The sequence below is a fragment of the Tyto alba genome, unplaced genomic scaffold (genome assembly GCF_018691265.1).
Source record: "Tyto alba isolate M040663 unplaced genomic scaffold, T.alba_DEE_v4.0 Super-Scaffold_49, whole genome shotgun sequence".
NCBI classification, from domain to species: domain Eukaryota; kingdom Metazoa; phylum Chordata; class Aves; order Strigiformes; family Tytonidae; genus Tyto; species Tyto alba.
Window position 1 is genome coordinate 2,602,153 of NW_024881325.1, and position 21,482 is coordinate 2,623,634.

A 21,482-nucleotide genomic window follows, 5' to 3' on the forward strand; every position below is an offset into this window, starting at 1 on the left:
TACTTCCTACAAGTTACTGACAATTTCTGCCACTCCATTCTGCATGACTAGCTGATGTAGTGAGCCATCATTCCATTTGTCAATAAAATATTTTCTGTTAGAAAAGTTGCTAATCTAAATTTGATTTAACTAAGAAAGTCAGATACAGTTTTTTAGTCAGTGTGAAATAAATGAGTACATGTAAAATGGTAGTGTTAACTCCTATTCTAAATTACCCTTACCTTCATGTTGACAAATTTGCAAGAGTATATCCTTTATAGACACAAGTTTTTTTGAAATAAAAAACTAAACAGCTGTATTACCACATGGTTTAGGAAAACAGTATTAAATATTAACAAAGTAGTTTAAACACAATTAAAGGTTTCTTAGTGGTTAAAAATTCACAAAAAGCATTTAAAAGAAAAAAAAAGACAAACCTGTAATCTTCCCTTGCCTTATTTTCTGAACTCTGTACTGAACTGATGTTCCTACCAGAAGATAAATGTCATATGCTGGATTTAAAAGGATGTTTTCCAAAATAAGCAATCTGACTTCTGCAGGATGTACATGCTATTGATTGAGGAAAAAAAAAAAAAAAAAGAAAAAGCAACCACATTTAAAGCAGCTCATCTGTTTGAAACAGACCATGCAGCAGTAACTTATAATCTATAAGTGAAAAATATTACTTGCTGTAATTGGCTCTTTATTATCATCTCAAATTTTGTCACAACAGGGAAATGCAAGGGGCAATGAATAGTATAGATATCTGCTCTGTGCGTACCATGCAAGGCTGAAGAAAAAAAAAAAATCAAGCCTGTATAGACATCATTTTGGTTCAGTTTTCTGGAGAACACGGAAGAACTTGAGACAGATTCAAAGTGACTATTCAGACATATAGAAATTTATTTTCCCTACTGTAGGACATGGTACCTTCGTACTACGTATCCATTATAACTTCACTAAGGAATCTATCAAACTCATTGGTCTATTAAATTAGGAATACAACAGATAATTGTATAAATTTTATTACAGTTGTTTGAGGGATGTTCACTGAAAACATTCAGTATGGTAGCAGAGAAAGATTTGAAGGAACTAACCAGAAAGCCATAATAAAATGCAAATGGACTGATATTACCTCAATTTTACTTACCCTATCAGCTCAAAATTAATTCAGAAAAACAAAAATATTAAAACAGAAAACTGACCAAGCTACAAGCATTCAACAACAAAAAAAGTCAGACTGCTATCATGTAGAGTAAATATATTCAGCACAATTAGGCAGAACTGTAACAAGAATACAATTCTTAACATGCACTATTTTTTGTGCCCTGTTAGTATTACATATGTTAAGATAATATTTTCACAGAACACTTTACAGGTATGGGTTAGATAGTCCAAGACAATTATGCTTTAAGCAAAAACATTAAGTACAACATACAGTAACACAAATCTGCAAAAGACTGCAGAGGAGATGAACTTCAGAACTCACTCCCCCCATTATAGAGAAGATTTTCTTTTAAGGTGCGGTACTAAGTTGATACTAGCACAATGCCAAGTATTCCTGTAAATGATAATCCATAAAAATCTCTCTCACATGTTTGTAAATTCTATTAAGATAAAAACCAACTCTGTTTACAGAGTTAAATGCATAACCCAGGCACCGCAAGTTACAAAGAAAGAAACATCATGGATCTACGTAACAGCTGGGAAGACGGCCAATACTGCAGTTTAACACCCTTGCAGCACTGACATACTGATCCCAAAGCCCCTCCTTGGAGACCAGAATCTAATGAGGTAGAAATAGATACTAATGAAGTATTCATACAACACTCATTTCAAGCACAACAGGAAAATAAGGGTATATCCAATACAGAAATACTTGTTTCGGCTATTTATTTACTGAAAAAGAGCCCTAAAGTGTTCTAGTTGGTTATTTTTAAAAAGAGCTTAAGGGCCAGTGCCCTATCCAGCATAACTATAGTGATATATATATATATATGATACAAATGACTACCAGGAATAATAAAATTGTACAGAAGCATTTGAAGTGTATTCCTCTGCCGCAGGGCCTTTTGTCAGAGTTAGGTTTCGAAACGCTCTCTGGCACGTGCACTGTCCTGGTTAGGTAACTGCACCAAACTCCAACCCTTTCAGGGTCATCAAGAGCAGCACTGTCATCTTTTGTGATATGGGCTACAGAGACAATCCTCTAAGGCAGAGATGCAGCACTGATATCCACAACGGGAACAATAAGGCAAACATGTACTCCTCTAACATTGGACTGTAAAACTGAATAATTAAAATAAATAAAATAAAAAAAAGAATGTAAGCTTCTTACCTTATACACACTTTCCTGTATTCTTGCTTTTAATTTAGAACTCCCTGTTTTCATTCCAGACACCAAAATGGTATCTCCTTGCTTGGCAACTTTTTCCATCTCTGATATATAGGAAGGTGGAATATAAGTAGATTCTAAGAACTTGAGTATACTGAAAGGGGAACCGAAAAGTGTTCAGAAAGTTGTTAACCAATCTTTGTAGAAGAGAGAGAACAGAGAAACACCACCAGCATCTATTCCCAGCTACTTCCATTTTTTAAGCAAATTTAAGATGTCTGCCTGGGACGAGATAGCCAAATTTTACTCATTCTTCAAGATATCTGCAGCTAATTTCTGTGACCGATAAATGTTTGTTTGAAGCTTGTTTGTGGGCTTTCAAGAGGTATCAGAAGACTGCACATGTTGTCTATAATGATCCCTCCAGTTTTTACAGTAGGTGTAGATTTCAAAAGCTCTCTAGATTATTGTGGAACAAGTGATGTGAAAGACCCAAAGCTTATGTTTATAAAAGCAACAGCTTAACAGCCAGAACATAACTTTGACCTATATGAAAACGCTAGGATGCATTTAACGACTATGAAAAAAATCCATAAGCAGGATACTTGCAGTAACTGTTAAAAATTTCAATGAGATGTGACAACAGAGAGGAAAGAAATTTGCCATGAATGGGTAAACGAGAAGACAGAAGTTGAAAGAGGACCATGTTTTAAAGGTTGCCAGCTTCCGTATGCACACGATCTGTTTGGCTTTATGTGTACTTTCACAGTAAAATCCGTAAAGCCATACTGAGAACAGTTATGAATATTAACATATTTATGACAGTTTATAATTTATTTTGCAAAGCTGTAACACCACTAGAACATTTTTATGTTTTCACATCTGTGCTAACAGTAGAGCATATATCAACATTAGTTTGGTTAAAATCATATCTCTAGCAACTGCTCATACTAAAACAAAAAGCTCCATACTGACTAGGATTTGCATTGTAAATCCCAGTGAACAATTAGCACACTGTCTGGTTCCCACTGGTGACAGGGGCCACGTGCTCATACCTGCAGCTTCAAGCATATTATGGGCTTATCAGGCTTTCCTCAGGTACTACTGTGCGTTTGTTTCTCTAAGGCTGCAGAATTGGAGTTTTTGTTTACCCAGTAGCAAAGTCTTGTTTGCTACCCCTACCCCTTTTCCAATGTATCTGGAATACAGGTTTGGGGATGGAAGTTAACAGTTAACCATTCTGCTCTCTAAGAGAGCTGGTTTCCCCACATGGTAGTCACATACTCACCATATGAAAAAAGCCAGGTTCTCTAAAGGAAGATAGTTTCCTACATTATTTTATGTCCTGCAATCTACCTACATTTTGCTGGAGCCTGTTTTCTGAAATAACCGAAGTCTCTGGTGCGTGAGTTTAAATCTATTTCCTCTTACAAGTTTACTATATGTTAGGGAAGTTTTGACTAAAGCTGTACTCGAGAAGTGTCTGTAAATTGTTACATGAGAAAACCTCATGTTTCATGTGTTTGCAGTCTGGTCAAAGTCACTTTTATTAGGGAGGCATTTTTTCTACCAACATGCATGTTGGGCAAAGTCAAGATTCACCATGGCATACAATATGATGAATACTAGCATAATACAGCTAGATAATAGGATCCTGGTGCGTTGACACCAGATGGTACAAAGATAAAACTCTTGAAGTCCAACTTGAAAAATATCCCATACAAGGTACTGCTAAGTCACCTTCAATTCCGGTTTGTTTAATAAGGGTGGAACCTCAAATTTCTGTTTGAAGCCACTGAAGAACAGAGCAAAGAAGTCATCACTATAAAACTACACAGTGCACGTGCTTAATAAAATAAGTTAAAAAAACACGACCAAAATAGAGGCCAAAGATGGTCTGGTGACAAATATAGGAGGAAACAAAAATTTTTTTTAAAATCATATGGTCTGGATTCTATTCCTATCCCTGCCACAGGTGAGCTTTCTGACTTTTGGGCAAGAACTCCACCTCCATAAAATGGAGGAAACATTTCCTTACTATACAGAAACACTGAGAAACACTTATCTCATTAGGGAGTTAAAAAGCACTTTCAAGATCTTCGGATAGAGGTTTTCACTAAATACAGCACTCCTAGATTCCAGTTAACTTATTCTTTGAGCCAATATAGATGATGAAACGAGCACCATGGATTATTTATCAAGCAAGTACTTTCCATTCATTGCTTTATCTTAAATATAATATATTGAATATCTTCACAGAATACTTTTCATTGAATTATTTCACCTGGACTTGCGAGCTGCATCTACCTTACAAGCAGCCACTTACTCTGTTCCAATTTAAAGGTTAGCTACTTTGAAAGCTATTTCAACACCAAAATTAAGTGTTGACCAAAACCTGTAACTCTTCAAGTTCAGAGGTCCTTTCTGAAATGGAAGAGGACATTTTATCCTTTTAAAAAAAAAAAATAATAAAAAAAATTTTTAAATCTCTCTGCTGGAATTCTGAGAACAGTCTCATTGATAAATCTTTCTTTTGAACAAGATGTTTCAGGAAGATCAATAAATGCATCTATTTATTTCTAGTTGTTGCATTAGAGCTACCAGGGCTGCTCATTAACACTCCCAGTTGTTAAACTAAACAGGAATGAGAGCGCCCAGGCTGTTGAGCAGGCACTTAAAAACCTGGAAACAATTCACCCATAAGCATTATTTTAGGCATCAGTTCAGTAAGGTGCCTAGATGTGGAGAGACATTTATACACAAACTTAATGGACACAAGACTTTTGAGAAGAAGTTAAATTAACTTACCGTAATGCATTGTGGGAGTCTGAGTAGCCATCAGCCTCTGTGTCTTTTACTATTGTCCAGTCAAAGGCTAACCCTGCCAATGTGCTGAAAGTGTTTCCTATAAATCAATCAATCAGATTAAAACAAAAATAAATAACAAGCACAGAGTCTTCCCGGAACACAAACTATTACTTTTTCCCCTGTGAAATTTCTCTCTGTTATGCCTAAAAGAAGCACTACCGGTATTTAGTTAAAAATCATAATCTACCTTGCTTTACTGACTTTGTCAGATTTAACATGTTTCTGATAACTGGCTTTTCTGTTCACATTTTGCAACACCATATGCCACTTTGTTTTTCACAAAGCCCACTAGATAGGCACGGGTGTCACCACCTATCCTCCACTTGTCAGGCCTAAGATATCCTCAGCACCCACCACCACCTTTCCCCCTTAACCACAAAAACCTTACTGTTTCTTAGATATTAGTAGGACATCAAGAAAACCTGCTAAGCAATCTTTAATTTTGAAATATCGGGATGTGAGATACCATCTGGGTAACGTGAGTTCACAGCACTGATGAACTGCACTTTTGACATATTGTTTTGGTTTTGAGTACGACCATGATTTAACCATAAGAGGAGTACCTCTTCACTCAAAGAACTCAAACTGAGCACCTTCTTTCTAGAAACTGTGAACCACTAGAATGTGAGAAACTGTAAATGACAGAAAGGAACAAAATGGAACAGAAAGGAATAAGCGGACTGAAAACAAAGATTTATCATGATTACATTTAAGTATAAGGAGCTGCCTATCTGAAAGATGTTCATCTTCAAGATGAGTCTTGCTCTTAACTGCAGTGTCCACTGGCACAAATAAATATAGAGCTGAAATTCCAGTATTTACTGTATTTTAAAATATTTTTTCATTTGTGTTGTTCCCTTTGTCATTTATAGCTGTATTAATAAAGTAAGAATCAAAGCAAATTTCTTATCGAATTGTTATGCTTAAAGGTTTATGACAATTTTAGGCTGCAAAAATATTTTAAGACAAGTTAACATGATGCACAGCCTATGTTGTTTCTCCCATTTCCACATAACTTATTGCAGACAGCTCTGAATCCCACATAAATAGGATTTTAAACACAAAACTCTAAACACACAAGGCAATATAATTCAAATTGATTGAGACTCGATTATTTAATACGCATTCAAGTCTAACTTTCTTTAATGATGTATGCTTTAGCTTTGCAAAGCTGTATTACACTCTTCTGTTTTGCTTCAGTTGAAAATAACAAGGCCAGCGGAGGAACGCACGTCACAGCACGCCGGGGAGGCTGTGCCTGGACACAGCCAGTGCCGCTGTGAACTGGGAGCAAACGCACGAAACTGTTCTTACAGCCTCTGAGCCACCCTCGGGCCTGGCTGTCCCGGCTCCTGTTGGGGTCAGGTTATCAAAGACCAGCTATCACGAGCATTCCCCAGGCGATGCAGGATCTCCCTCGTGCAAGAGAGGATCGGCTATGTCAGCAGCATGGAGGGCAGCAGCTGTTTCCAGGTGAAGCCCACCAGAGGCAGCACCCAGGGAGGCAGACAGGCAATCCAACGCTTGCCATAACCGTGTTACATCCTCATCCTTCCCCGCAGGATCACACAGCTGTCACAGGAGCTGCAGCCCAGCTGTACCGCTACCCACCCCAGCTCCTCAGATGTCGGTGTAGGCGGGGACTTGTGCTCCAGCTCCACAGCCGCCCCCCGGCCCAGAGCTGCTCCTCTGCCAGGCTTCAGCAGAAAAGCAGCTCGCGTGGGCAAGGCTGGAGCAAACCCTAGTGAACAAGGAGAGCCGTCTTGATGCCTTCTGCTCCATCACTGGGGCAGGAAGCCAGTGTTCCCTGCACACTCACGGCCAAAGAAATGCACACTCACATCTTTAGGTCTTTCTCTTATTTAACTCCCCTCTAGTTAAGCCATAATAAAATAACTTGAGCAAAGTTCAACAGATAAACCAAAACAATATATGACTTTTTTTCCCCCCTCTACATTCTATAGCTGATTTAGACAAATACTTCCATGATCATTTTCCTCTCGTTTTAGTCATCTCTGAAAAGTAATATTTGGGGATTGAGTTTATATTTAGAGTGGCTTATTAAAAACATGTATAAAAAGGAATCTGTATTAATGTAAGTGATTAAAAAATACAGCTTATAAAAATAATAACTGGACAATATATGTATGGAAGAGAATAAAGAAAGAAAATATTCCTGATAGCAATACTCACAAGAGTAGAGTCATCAATAATAATGAATGGTCTGACCCATACCATATGCAATAATCCAGCAATGTAAGATGCCATAATCACCATCAGTCCAAAATAAATCACGCTTGGTACATCCCTAGGGCCTACTTAACAACTTTACGTGCCAGAGAAAAACCTACAACAGCTGATACAAACCATCTACTCTCTCTCCCTCACACAGACTGCAGTAACAGGCTTGACACCTGTCCTTTGTACAAGTTTTCAGCAAACCTAATCAGATTTTTCTCAATATTCATTTAAGTAGATCATTATATTGATTTTTTTCACCTTCTGAATATTAAAAAAGTGTTCAGAAGTCCTTTATTCAATACTCTGACTTTTCCTGAACAATTATGTCCTTCAATAAACTTGCCACTGCTCCTGAATTTTTTTTTTTTGAAGCGTACCAAGACAGACCACCAAGAGTCCAATTTGCCCAAAGGTCCCCCAAGGATGGATCCCAAAGTTATTTGGGTCAAAACGAACCAAATCTCAAAGTTTTTGATTGTATCCTGATCGCCTAAACTTAGATTGGGAAGCTTAGTCCTATGGCTTCTAACCAACTGCTTGTTTCAGTCATGCAGATTAAACATTCTTCATGGGTTTTGAACCACTGCTCCTGTTCAGACTCTACCCCGGGTGGCTTCCAGGGCAAATTTGTCCACTGACCACGTTTGAGAGTTTGCAGAAACACCAAGCCAAGAATCCAATATTACAATAAAACAAAATGACTTTTCATTATTAACATATTGCTATACATATCCTGGTATTCATGATTTACAAACAAGCAAATTTAGGATGGGCTCATTAACTACTCATAACAAACAATTCAACGTTTTATAGCTGCTTTACATATAATTTCCTTTCAGCCCAGTAGCTATCCCAAAAATCAATTGGTTTATGTGTGTGTAAAAATTGTTGAAGCCAAAGCATGAAATTCTTACCAGCATCATGGTTCTTTTTCTGATGCTACAGACAGTATGAAAAGCAGAAGTTTTCTGTTCCTATTAAATAATTATTCATTCAGTCAAAATGCATTGACTTTTATGAGCCTAAATGGTATCACCCAGAAGTGAGTGTTTCTATGATAATTAAGTGATATTAATCCAAGTAACAGATGGTTGGTCTTCAATATCATAGAGTGATAGAACAGTCTGGGTTGTAAGAGACCTTAAAGCCCCCTCAGTGCCGCCCCCTGCCCCGGGCAGGGCCCCCTTCCCCCAGCCCAGGGGGCTCCCAGCCCCGTCCAACCTGGCCTTGAACCCTTCCAGGGAGGGGGCACCCACAGCTGCTCTGGGCACCCTGGGCCAGCGCCTCACCCCCCGCACAGGGAACAATTTCTGCCTTTGTTCTCACCTAAATCTCCCTTCTGTCAGTTTAAAATCATCCCCCCTCATCCTACCCCCACCCCGCTGATCCAGAGTCCCTCCCCACCTTTCCTGCTCCCCCTTTAAGCCCTGGGAGGCCGCTCGAAGGGCTCCCCGGAGCCTTCTCTTCTCCAGGCTGAACCCCCCCAACTCTCTCAGCCCGGCCTCCCAGGGGAGCTGCTCCAGCCCCCCCAGCATCTCCGTGGCCTCCTCTGGCCCCGCTCGAGCAGCTCCGGGTCCTTCTGCTGTTGGGGGCCCCCAAGCTGGCCCCAGCACTGCAGGGGGGTCTCCCCAGAGCGGAGCAGAGGGGGAGAATCCCCCCCCTGGCCCTGCTGCCCCCCCTGCTCTGGCTGCATCTCTGAACATCCTGTTGGATGTCTGATTGGACTCAGATAAAACATCCTTTTGCAGAATTCTTTAGACTATCTCAGCTCAGCAGAAAACAAAATAAAAACAAAACAAAACAAATACAAAAAAACTTCACATTCCTGTGCAGCCTTCTTCAGCCAAGTTAAATCCTGGTGGGACATTTTGACAGGACAAGTGTTGGGAATATTCCATTACATTCTTATGCCTGACCTGAAGGTAGAATTGCTAAGACCTCACACCTCTATTTTAATGATTTTAAATTCTGATTTTTAAAAATATCCTTAGCACTAGAGTTAAGTTTCCTGAGAAAATATGGGAAAAATGCATGCAAACGTTGTTGAAAATCAAGCAGTGTTCGACTGTCCTATTCAGATGGTATGTAGATTTTACACTTATACAAAAACAATCGGTTACTCAATGTATTATCCAGGGAACTCCCTTTAAATTACTCAGCTTGGCTTCTAACATTCAATTGTGCTGCAAATAATACCAGTGTACTTATCAGTCAATTAAGAGTTTCAATATGTATTTTACCTCCTACAAGTAAATCTCTTACCTTCAGAATCCAAGGCCTGAATTTTTAGCTCCAGTGGTGAATCTTCAAGATAGAGTTCTCTTGTTGTGGACACAATTTGGATGTCATTAATTATATCAACTATAGCATCACAACGAAGCACTTGTCCCGTCACTTGAAGAGACATCAGAAAGAGCACATGAAATCAGCAACACTGGACATGGTCATCAAAAGTGCCAACAAGACAAAATGCACCACAAATTTAGCCGATGACACAAGACATTGATGGAACTGAAATTAGGTCATGACCTTGACTAAGAAAACTCTTGGTCAAGTGGTGACTGTGGCTAAGTAAGCAAGAAAAGCAGTTCCTTTCCTCGGTGAACTTTAGAATAAAGCTTAAAAAAATTATAATTTCCATCTACACAGTTACGGACATGTTCTCTGACACATTACAAGTTTCTACAGCGCTACTCTCAGACATGGCTCATGTCTTAGAGAACTTAATGACTTTACCCACAGACAATAAACTCCTATATACTTCTTCATTTAGTGACTGCAAGACATTTAATTGACCATCTGGTTTTACCTATCTGTCATTATAAAAACTAACCAGGTATATTGTATGACAGATACATAGGCAATTTCCACCTTTCTGAAGGCAAAACATCTGAATTTGCATTATATGCAAAAAATGTATCTGCTAAAAATTATTTTCAGCTACTCCCCCCTTTTTTTTAAAATAATTACCTGTTTTTCTGCATGTACCATTAACATCATTAACACTCGAGTCCTTTAACAAACAGAACTTAAAAACCATGCCCATGCAAAATCTAAAATAACTATGCATATGAATAGAAATGTCTTGTTTTGTGCACTTTTAAATCTCTACTTTGTTTCTGGAGTATGCCAGGATGCAGATCAACAAGTAGTGTGCTTACAAAAGTTAAGACTTACTTATATCTTCAGCAAAGATGATACTTGTCAGGCGTGTGGGCTGTGAGGACCGTGCCTGGACAACAGCTCTCTGCGAACACTGGCGCTCATCCTGATCTGCCAGCTCTATGCTCGCAACCTCCGGCCTGGTGGAGGACCTACAAGATTGCTTGGTTGTGTTAGCAGGATTTAAGTTACTGCTAGACAAACATCAAAGGTCTGGTTTAAAAGCTACCAAAATAATTTACATGAGGCATGCTACAAGGTCAGGACACAACTTTCATAAGAGCTGGATTGCACCAGCTCCTCGAGGACTTGAGCAAAAGCAAGTGTGGGCTGAGGAAGGGGGAGAGCACGGAGCAGAAGCCCACCAGAGCCCAGGCAGACCAACACCACATTCTCTGTACCGCAGCAGGTTCACTGCTGAATGCAATTCAGTCAGGTCAGAGCTGTACCCAGCTACATAAGTAAGTTACAAAGCCTTTGGCCTGAGTATCTATTACTTAGAGGTGTGGAACAAGCTAAAACGCATACCGAATACTGAGGGAGAAGGTAAAATAATTTTACCTAAAGCTCCTTTCGCCACTTGTAATTGCATTTTCAAGTTTGAAACTAAGTTCTAAAAAATTGAGAAGTTTACCCTGATGACAGAATATCACAATTACATACGTTTGCTACAGCAGAGGCTCTGAACAAGTAAGGAACAAAATTTTTTAATCAAGAAATTAAAAAAATTATTTAGTCTTTTTGGCTGAAGTATGTAACACTGTGTAAAACATGCAACGTTGTATAATCATCTTTGGTAAAATGTAAGCCTACATGGAATTTATACATAAATTGCTGCATCTGTTACTTCCTGCTCTGACTTGTATGGCTTTTCTAAAGACAACTGCTCCAGGAATGAGCCTGTGGGAAGCTCACGATAAATGTGAAGCACAGTTCTCACTTCCTGTGTGCCAAAAATGTCAAGATGGGGGGGGCAGTTTAAAAGTTATTAAAAAACAAGCCTCTTTAAATTTACTTGAGCTAGATAGTAGCAGTATACATCTGAGGTCTGAATGTGGAGTGCTCAAAGCAATTAAAATACCCAAGCAGGCCATACCTCTTACAAATAGTTAAAGAAGGTCATCCCACGAACTGGGATGAGCTGCTGACTAACTGTTTTGGAAGACTGGGCCATGGCAGCTCTGCACGACTCCTCGCTCGTGCTACACCTGCAGGAGTTACACAGAGTAAGCAGAAAGGCAGCCTCCAGCTCCGAGCCCAGCACCCTGAGTCAGCTGCTAATGAACTAAGCACCTGAACCAGCCATTGCTGTTTGCTCAGGGATCCTGAGTCAAAGCTCTTGCACAAGGCTCCTTTGAAGGATTAAAACAATGAAAGAAAGCACTGAAGACAAAGGTGTTCAGGAATTGCTTCTCCCAGATGATGACAGCAGTTGTGATGAATCCACTGTGTCATCTGGTAAACGCAATCTCAAGCGGGTACTAGGTCCCTACCTGGTGGAGATGGTGAAGCTGGATTGATTTAGACTTTTCTTCTGGAGAATGTTCAAACACATCTCTACCTGTAATCTATGGGGAAAATCTTCTAACTCAGCAAGGAGCTGGAGGGAAGTTTCAAACAAACAGCAATACTATACATGCCCTTCTCCCCAGACGTAGGCTTTGCCTACTTTTATTACTGGCAGAGCCAACCAACCCAAAACAGTGAAGAACAAAAAGTTCTTGTTCACTAAAATTGTATCCAATTCCAAAAAATAACATATCACAATATGCCTAGGTGTCTTAGACTTAGCAGCTGCAGTCCAGCTGTGCACAGACCAATCTGGTTGTAATCGCTGGAATAAAACTGCAAATACCTTTTTCAACCTTCGGTAATAAAAAGCACAATTCTGAAGAAAAATCCAATCATGCAAGACACCAAAATCCCTTTGGTTCTTAGCCATCTGTAAGACAGTGAACACTGCATTTCTCACAGAAACTTCACATGAAATAAAAATACGTTTGTGTCAGCTCTCTGCTTCCCTACATGTGAGTCTGGATTTCATCATACCATACTGTTCAAACAATAAGGCCCCAAAAGCTTGCAATCTGAGGGCACAAAACCCCAGTCAGAACATTTTTAATTGTGCATGCTAGTGGAAGACTACAGATTCATCAGACATTGCACAGCAGTATGGTATTTCTGTTGTGGGCAAAACTCATTAATTCAATGAATTATTAATTAATAATATTGGTGTGCTCCCAACAATATTTTGCTTACACAAAGACTAGTTTTAAGGGATTTTGAAACAACAGTAGCAACTGCTAATCCAGAAATTTCAGTGTATTTTACCCGATTAAGAAAAAAAAAAAAAAAACCACAGCAGTATGCAATGGACAATTTAAACACCAATTAGAAGCTTAAACCTGAAAATTGTTTGTTATATTCTAAATATCTAAGCAATGTACACAAATATGAGCATATATTTTTATAGTAGGGTTTATACTTTCTAAAATAATGATTTCATATATTTGCAGTACATTTAACTTTGCTATACAGTGATTAATTCAAGAGTGAACAATTAGTTACTTTCCTGTTATTCTGTAGCTTCTTCAGCAACCACAAAACAGCTTTCCAACATTCAGCAAGTTTCTTTAAATGTGTTAGTATTCACAACCAGTGAGGTTTTTCTGTACTTGGCTGGTAGGTTTTTTTAAGCTGAGCATACAGATCTGACTTAATATGCATGCAGATATCTTTAAATAAGCATTATATGTATCAAATTTACTTTTATTATTCAGTTCTTTACACTACTTAATATTTTCTGCCATTAGATTTTTTTATTAATTTAAGTTTTTTGCCATTTACAGTCTGAAATTGATTGTGTTTACAACACATCAGGGGTTTCACTGTGTTTTGTATTTGTTCTTTTAATATATGCTTATGTATTACAATACGTAACCACTACAGTTTGCACCCATAGCAGTGTTGTAAAAATAAATCTAATTGCAGGATATTTTTCAGACTACAAAAAGGAAGGAACAGAGATAAAATAAAAGTTTGCATTAAATCTCAGCTGTAAACTTACATACACTCCACAATTATAAAGGAACTTTTAAGCCTTTTCAGCTGTATGCCAGTTAACTCTTAGTTGCCAATGGAGTAGGGAACCTGTGATTAGATACTATTTGGCCTCTAACAGTAGTTTAAAATAGAAGACAGAATATTAGTTGAATTTCTTACTTTTTAATACAAGTACATTTTTAGTTTTATTATCAATAGGATGTCTGCTATTTTAGGCAACTATCTGAACTGGGCAGGTGAAAGAGGGCCTGAGACTTGGTTTACTATTGATTTATATTAAAAAACAATCTGCATGACTATTGTTTTTTACACCATAACATGTGACATATTTAATGACCCCTCAATATCATTCAGCAATATCAAAAGCACGTTCTGTTTACAGCTACATCCAATTCAGTGTCAAGTACAGAAAGGATAAGGTGCTAATCAAACAGGCTGTGTATTACAGTGGCATTACTCCGCCATAATACACACAGGAATCACTACTGTGTCCTAGATGGACAAGAAAAAGAAACTCTTGCTTTAAAATGACACCAAAGACTGCAATTTGTATCATCTTCCAATTACAGCAGATCTTCAGCAGCACGTCAGTGTGTGATATAGAGAGCCAGGATTGTCAGAGGTCAAAATTAGCTGCTGAGAAGCAATGGGAGGCATTCCTGGCACTAGCTCTTGGTCCCATACTAGTGTCTGTAAGAAAGAGCATGGCAGGGGAGGAAGCACTAGAAAGAAGAGTGAGAAGGTGAAGGGGGGGGAAAGAATCTAACAGAAGTCCCAATATGTATTTCCCTCAGAATAAAAACCTACTTGCTGGGGAATTAATGACACCCACAGTAAAGACCGCCCATCTTGCTGACTGCCGTTTCATCCCAGATTTTCACCCACCCACACCCCCCGACACAGAGCTGTGCGCCAAGATTGTACCTACAGATCTACCCAAAACTATGCCTGCAGTTTTTTAACCCACTGTTCTGTAATATCACATGTGAACTTTTCAAGGATTATACTTCATTTATCAGCTGGTTTATAGATCAGGCAAATACCTCTCTCCCTCACTCCAGCAAGACTCTGTTGATTCTTACTGCGTTAGCATTTTGAATTGTTTTGTCAGCTCTTCAGACTAAATTCAACTGACTAAATTAGCAAAAATCAGCCTTTGTGCAAACACACCATGACTGTCAGTTAATCTGATCTTTCAGAATTTGTATCAGGCATGTGGGCAGATATGTAGGCAAAGGGAAACTGGCTAGTAAATGTTTTCAATAGTGTGGTAAGATTGGATTGACCAATATATCAGGTATCCTATTTCCAGTCACTCTTGGGACTAACACTGTTGACATACAAAAATGAAGAGAGACACAAGAGCCAGAACAGCATCCAGGCAGCTGTAGTTGTATGATAAAAAATAGATTCCCAGAGAACCAAGGATATGGGAACGGAACCCATTCCACAGGAAACATGGGGAGAGCTTGGCAGAGTTACCTCAACTCTTAAGGACTTAAGGATTTTTAACAACATAGTGGCAGATTGTCTCTCTATTGTTCATTCAATCCTCTCCTAGGAGGTTTCTTATTGTGCTGGGAAAACAAAAAGCAGCAAAAAAAAAAAAAATCCTACATCCAGTTTTGCTTTAAAAGCAAATGGAAACATCACACATTACAGAACGAGCCAAGGATGAAGCATTTCCACATGAGATTTTATAATGGTGATCAGCAGGCATGCCCATTAACTTCAAAGGAAGCAGAGTTAAACCAGTGATGCCTGTTCTCAAAATCCAACCCAGACGTAACCTGGATATTTTGTCAAATCAACTGGTGGCCAAAAGCATTTTATCATAAGTGCTTACCTTTGTACCTTTTCTAGTAGCATGAAGGAAAATGCCATGCCACACTAGTGATAGTCATCTTCCAACTAAGAGTATGCCATAAATAAAGGTTGGTCTACAGAAGTTGTTCTGAAATTAGCTTAGCCTGATTTCAAATCAGAAAATTTAAAAATGGTAGTTTAATTCCAGAACACAAATGCCACGTTTTGCATTATTTCAAATTATTCACTCTGTTAAACCTCCTCATATGTAGACACCCTTAAAGCTTCATTTACTAAGGTGAGACACACACTCAAAGAGAGTGAAAGACTTAAAACATTTCATGGGCATTTAGCAATGAAAGTTGCCCAAAATCAACAACAGTCCCTACTCTTTCTGTCCTCCTTCCCAGGCAGGTTATGCTCAGATTCAGAAAAAGTTTTCTCAACAGTAAACCTGCACTACAAGTTGACACATCAGCTAAGAGAAAAAACAATTATTTCTTCTGTCTCCTCAACTCTGGCAGAACATCTATGCCACAAACTCACGCTATCCACTCCAGTTTTGAGCGAACATACTCAGGTAACACAGACCTGAGCCACAGCAGCACAACCCATCTCACTTTACCAAGAAGGATATCTCAACCCAATTCTGAGCTCATTCCGGTATCTACAAGAACTTGAAGCCACAGTGGGAAAGCACAGGCTGCAGAGCAGCCAGCCTACCCCCAGGCAGCCAGAGCAGGCACCGGTCAGCGAGAGGGAGAACATTTTGTTGCCTGCTGTAACCGCCTTATAGCAGGAAATGCAAAGCAGTTGGGAACCAAAGAGAGCAGGGAATAACAACCATTATTTAAAAAGCCATTTCATAATAAGGAAATTAATAGTTGGTATCTCACACAAAAAAATTTGCAGTGAGAGACAGACGGGGCTTTTTTAGACCAGTGGTGAAACAGGTAATCCATGAAACAACAAACCCACCAGATTACTGGAGATGAGATCGTCAATTTTACAGCAAAGTAACAGACCTTAATCAGAGACACTGTATTTGATACACATTTTTAAAACACACAAGCCACCACATACATCCCATGGAGTGATAAGACCAATTTACAAACCAGTATCAGTAACTTGACAAGATAAGGAGCTAGAAAATGAGCTTTGCTGGCCAACGACTGCAAAAGCAGCACTGCACCTAGGTTCTGGGGTTCGCTGGAAGTACCTGTGCATTATGCAGCTCAAACACCACTCAGCTGCTGGATCTCTCACTCCAGCTCTCTGCCACCTGCTCTTCCCACAATGGCAATTAGCTTTATGTAACCTCCTCAGTGAGGGCTCCAGTAGCACACACAAACCCTTTTATTTAAGGTGGCAATAAGCTCTCCTTCATATTTGCCACAAACAACATTGTACAGGGCCATTATCACCTTTGAACAGTTTCCTACAGCTGTAACCTTTCCACAGCAAAACCTCTGACTTCAATGGCTGTATTTCTCAAAACTAACTCCGAAGCTTAAACTTTCTACCAGCTCTCACGATGTATTGCAATCCTGCAAGATAGGAAAAAAATATTACATACATGTAAGCGTATTTATACGCTACATATAATTTCTGCTATAAATACCCTGTGCCATGCTGTACAGCTTGGGGGAAAATGTTTTTGGTTTTGTGTGTTCCCCCTTCCCCTCCAGAATGTTATTATGGTAAGGCACGTTTCAAGGAGAGAATTCTACTTCTGAATTCTTCCAGGTGCAATTTCTGGATTAAGGTAATTAAAAGATAAATACAGATGTAGTTTAAATGCTAAATATATCTGCACAGACTGTGTTTTATCCCTGAAGATAGTACCATGTACAATATTTACAGATGGAAACACTGCATGCATTGAAAACAAAGCTTTTACCAAAAAATAATTTGAACATAAAGGCAACCCAAACTCCAGAAGGCACGAGCATCTTGAAAATCAGAAAATACTTTAAACCCATACTTATAATTTTGTCATTGCTCACAATCTGCTGGGATGATGATAAAATTTGACCTTTTCCCTTTGGATCACTGGAATTCAGACACCACTACAATCACTTTGAAAATCTGCTTTCAGAGATAAACTTGAAGACCCAAAGGGAAACTATGGAAAGAACTAAGGTCACAACATGCCATAGAGTGATTTTTTTGTGAAATTGGACACTCAGGTATGAATACTGAATGTTTGAGATGAGTAATGCAGTCCTTCAAATACTCAAAGGATGTCTTTTGAAGACAGATGCTGCTGTAAGATGAAAACAGCTTTCATAAACTACCTCTAACCTCTCAATCACCGGTATTACACAACCTCAGTCCCTTCTTCAGACTCAAAGGGCCTCAGTCTTGTAAGTTCCATTCCAAAGCCCTGCTTTATTGCATCCAAACCCACCCATCATTTTAAAAATTCCAGGTGAGGAACAGTCACTACTTCTGAAGTCATTACATTTGGTACTTCCTAACTTCTTCAGCTTAATGGCCTCCTTCCAGTAACAGCTACTACAGACAGCTTTAACAGGAAAGTACAGGAAAATTGTCAACAAGTAGCTGTGGAGTTGCCTGCCCCTCTAAAGTACACTTCTCTCTAATCCCTACAGTTCAAGGCCTGCAGGGGCAAGGATGTAGAGGGAAAGAGCCACAGATGCAATCTAGCAAACGTGCTCTGAGCACAATGATGAGCATTACAGCTGCTGCTCAGACACACACACAGAGCTACTGCTTCCTTCTGATGGTTTTGTAAGCACATGTTGAGCTTTACCACCCACATCCTGCCAGTCCCTCCAAAGCAGAAGTGAATAAATACACATTTACAACTCCAGTAAAGAAAATGATGACACTCTATCTGAAGTTGGTATAGTTTCCCTAATCCTCAACCAGAATTAATCTCTGAAGGGCAGAGAGAGGGGGAGGATAGAAAAGTATGTTGAAGTAAGTGAAGCTGCGTAAGGGATACGACCCATGGCTGGCAACTGGCACCAATATAACATGCTCTGAAAGTGCCTATAAATCACCCTCATTAGATACATATGTGGACCAAACCTGCTTTTTCCGTCGAGTACAGTTAAATATATCATTATATCTTTTCAACTGTAGATTTCAGTGAGATTTGCAAAGCTCTACATGCTTCTGACAGCTGGACAGCGCTTGGCACATGCAGGAATGGCTGTAGCCAACTCAGCATCACCCAGCAGTTCACTGGCAAAACAGGAAAGACAGTCTACACCTCCTAGATCTTACTAGTGCCTTGATGAGTTCGTTTTTTAGCTTCATACAATGTACTTTACCACATAAACCGAATCTTTTTAAAGACTCAGTTTCCTTGAAAGATTAGAGTAAGGAAAAAGAAAAAAAAAAACATGCTTGCGAGATTTTCACTAAACCAGTCCATATAAAAATTAAATTACATGACCACAAGCAGCTCATCTAGTAACTTCCTTTCTGTCAACTTCTGGAGAAACTCTGATTACTGCTCCTGTACATAAACACCCTCAAATGTGTAAGTTGTCACAGATCAAAGGCTCGTAACCTGCCCCAGATGAGAAGTGTAGGACCATCAGGCAAATAAACCGGTATAGAGTGAAAACATAGCCCTACAAGATGTATTTCAGTTACTCTCAGCCACAAAACAACAACTGAAAACTGCTACACACATCCATCTGGCACATATGGAAGTATTACACTAAACATATCCTGACTGACACTTTTATTTCAGGTGGGTACCTCCTGCTCATTACTGATCCAAATGACAGTTCTGGTATGCTGAAGAAAGAATGAGGATTTGGTAACACTTGTTTAACATGAAGTTCACAACTTAACAGAAACAACACAGTTTCTAAATCTGCACACACCATGGTATTTGCTTTCAGCCCCCAGTGCTCAACACAAGCCAGACCTGCCTCCTGCGGGCCTGGCCCACAGGCCTCCCCTCTGCGTCAGGCGGGACGGGGGCTGCCAGCCACAAGTACATCCCACATGCTCAGCACCAAGGCCTCCAAAAGAAAACCAGGGAAGATATAATCTTTTAGAACTTGACTTCATCTTCCACAGATGACGTGCTCAGGGTGTTGCCAAAGCTTAGAGCAGCACTGAGAGGCTCTTACCTCTGTTAGGTGCTGCGACTCAATCCCTCCCTCTTTACAACCGCACCCCAAACTCAAAGCCATCAGTCCTTCATTACTGACCACAGCGAGGAAAGGCGTATTTCTACAGCAGCACCATAAGGGTGAGCCCTGGGTGCTGTCCCCACACAGTTGGGGCTGCGGGGCAAGCACTCATGGGGGGCCACTGAGGGTACGTGAGGCAGCACTGTGGGCGCGGGGATGAGCACGCAGGGTGCACGTGGAGACACGGTGCACACGCGTGGAGTGGAGGGGGAGGCAAGCTGGGCACACGTGGGGTGGGGGGCACATGTAAGGCATCCAGCCACAGCGAGAGGCTGCCCCACTGCAGGATCTTGCCCTCAGGGTCTTTGTAACCCCGGCCTCTGGCCAAAGGCCCTCTCCAGCGGGTTTAACCCCCCACTGCAGAAAAATAATAATTAAAAAAAAAAAAAAAAAAAAGCGATGGTTTGCACAGCCCAGCCTTTCTCCTCAGACATTATCTCCATGTCTGCCCCCGCACTGCTCGGCCACTCCGAAAACCACCCGAAGTAACGTGAAACCGGCGAGGGGAGGCCTGGCGCTGCTGGCTCCCTCAGGGGAACGGCTCCGGCGAGGAGCGAGCAGGCCCGGCCGGCCGCGCCTTCCCGCCGCGGGCTGAGGAAGCGCCGCAGGTGCATCCGGGCGGCGGCGGCGGGAGGGGAGAAGCGGCGGACAAAGGGCGGCGGCACCTGCACTCACCATCGGTAGCAACCCTCGCTGGCCTCCAGCGTGAAGTTGACGCGGGTGCCGCGGGTGAAGGGCAGCAACACCTTGGGGATGTTGAGCTTGGAGGAGGCGGCGAGGTGGAGAGAAAGGAGGAGGAGGAGGAGGAGGAGGAGGAGGAGAGCGAGCGCCCGAGGCGCGGGGGGAGCCATGCTCCGCCACGGGCAACGGCGGCCGGCGGGTGCGGGAAAGAGCGGTTGTGCGCCGCGGGCGGAGGGACGTCAGCGGCGGGGCAGGGCGCCCCGGGGGGCGGAGGGCGCGAGGAGAGGGGCCGGGCCCGAGCGGGGCCGGGCCGGGCCCCAGCGGGGCAGGGCCGCCCCCTTCTCCTCGCCCCCTCCGCCCCCCGCGCCGCCTTCCCTGAGGTGAAGTCTAGTGGCGGCGACAGCGGGCAGCGGCTGCAGCGAGGGACCTCCGCCGAGTCGGACTACCGCAGATTTTGGCGGCTAAAAAGGCTCCTCTCGGGGGTGCATCATATTGGAAGCCGCTTGAGCAGCTGGGGAGGGAGGTGGGTTTTCTTCAGGCGGCGTGGCCGGTGCCAGCTGAAGGGATAAGCTTGATGGCTGTGGCCTGGGTGGTTCTTGTCACCGACCGGAGCCGCCTCAGCAGCTCGCCGCGAGTCGTTTTCCCCCCACTCGGGGCGTGGGGTGGGCGCCGTGCTCCGTCAGGCTGCCTTTACCTTGCCCCAGACAGCACCTTCCGCCCTACCTGCTCCAGGCAGAATGGGGTGAGATGTTGTTCTGTAAAAATAGGACCTATGGATTAATAAACAATCCTAAATGGGTTAAATCCTAAATCCCAAAGATTAGAAACACCCTTGAAAAATCCATTGAGGATACGGGTATTCCATTACATGCTATACTCTCTCAGGGTGCACGTTATGGTACATACAGTGATGCTGACAGCTAAGCTAAGCAACAGTTCTTTAGTTATAAAAACACTCGTTTTCTATATCCTTATAACCTTCAAGTAAGAAGACTTAATTTCTTGTACTCTTTGTGTCCTAGAGGGAAAAAATGGTAGATGAAAGTACAGAAAAAGGTGAAGTTGAGACAAGGCACTTCATGGTACATGGACTCTGCCAACCAGGTGAATACCACGATCAGTCTTGGTCTGAGCTGCTTGGAGCTCCTCCAGGGAGCACAGTAAGT

General features: G+C 41.2%; 1 protein-coding gene across 1 annotated transcript in view; it reads right to left on the reverse strand.

Annotated features, from left to right (window-relative positions):
* Positions 1-20,542, reverse strand: part of NUP210 (nucleoporin 210) — a 67,538-nt gene extending 46,996 nt beyond the window's left edge. The window contains exons 1-6 of the mRNA XM_042807036.1: positions 20,311-20,542; positions 10,601-10,737; positions 9,686-9,817; positions 5,123-5,219; positions 2,318-2,468; positions 417-549 (exon numbers count right to left, since the gene is read on the reverse strand). Coding sequence (XP_042662970.1) covers positions 417-549; positions 2,318-2,468; positions 5,123-5,219; positions 9,686-9,817; positions 10,601-10,737; positions 20,311-20,486 — 826 coding nt within the window. The 5' untranslated portion in view covers positions 20,487-20,542. The remainder of the gene's footprint in view (positions 1-416; positions 550-2,317; positions 2,469-5,122; positions 5,220-9,685; positions 9,818-10,600; positions 10,738-20,310) is intronic.
* Positions 20,543-21,482: the final 940 nt, after the last annotated feature.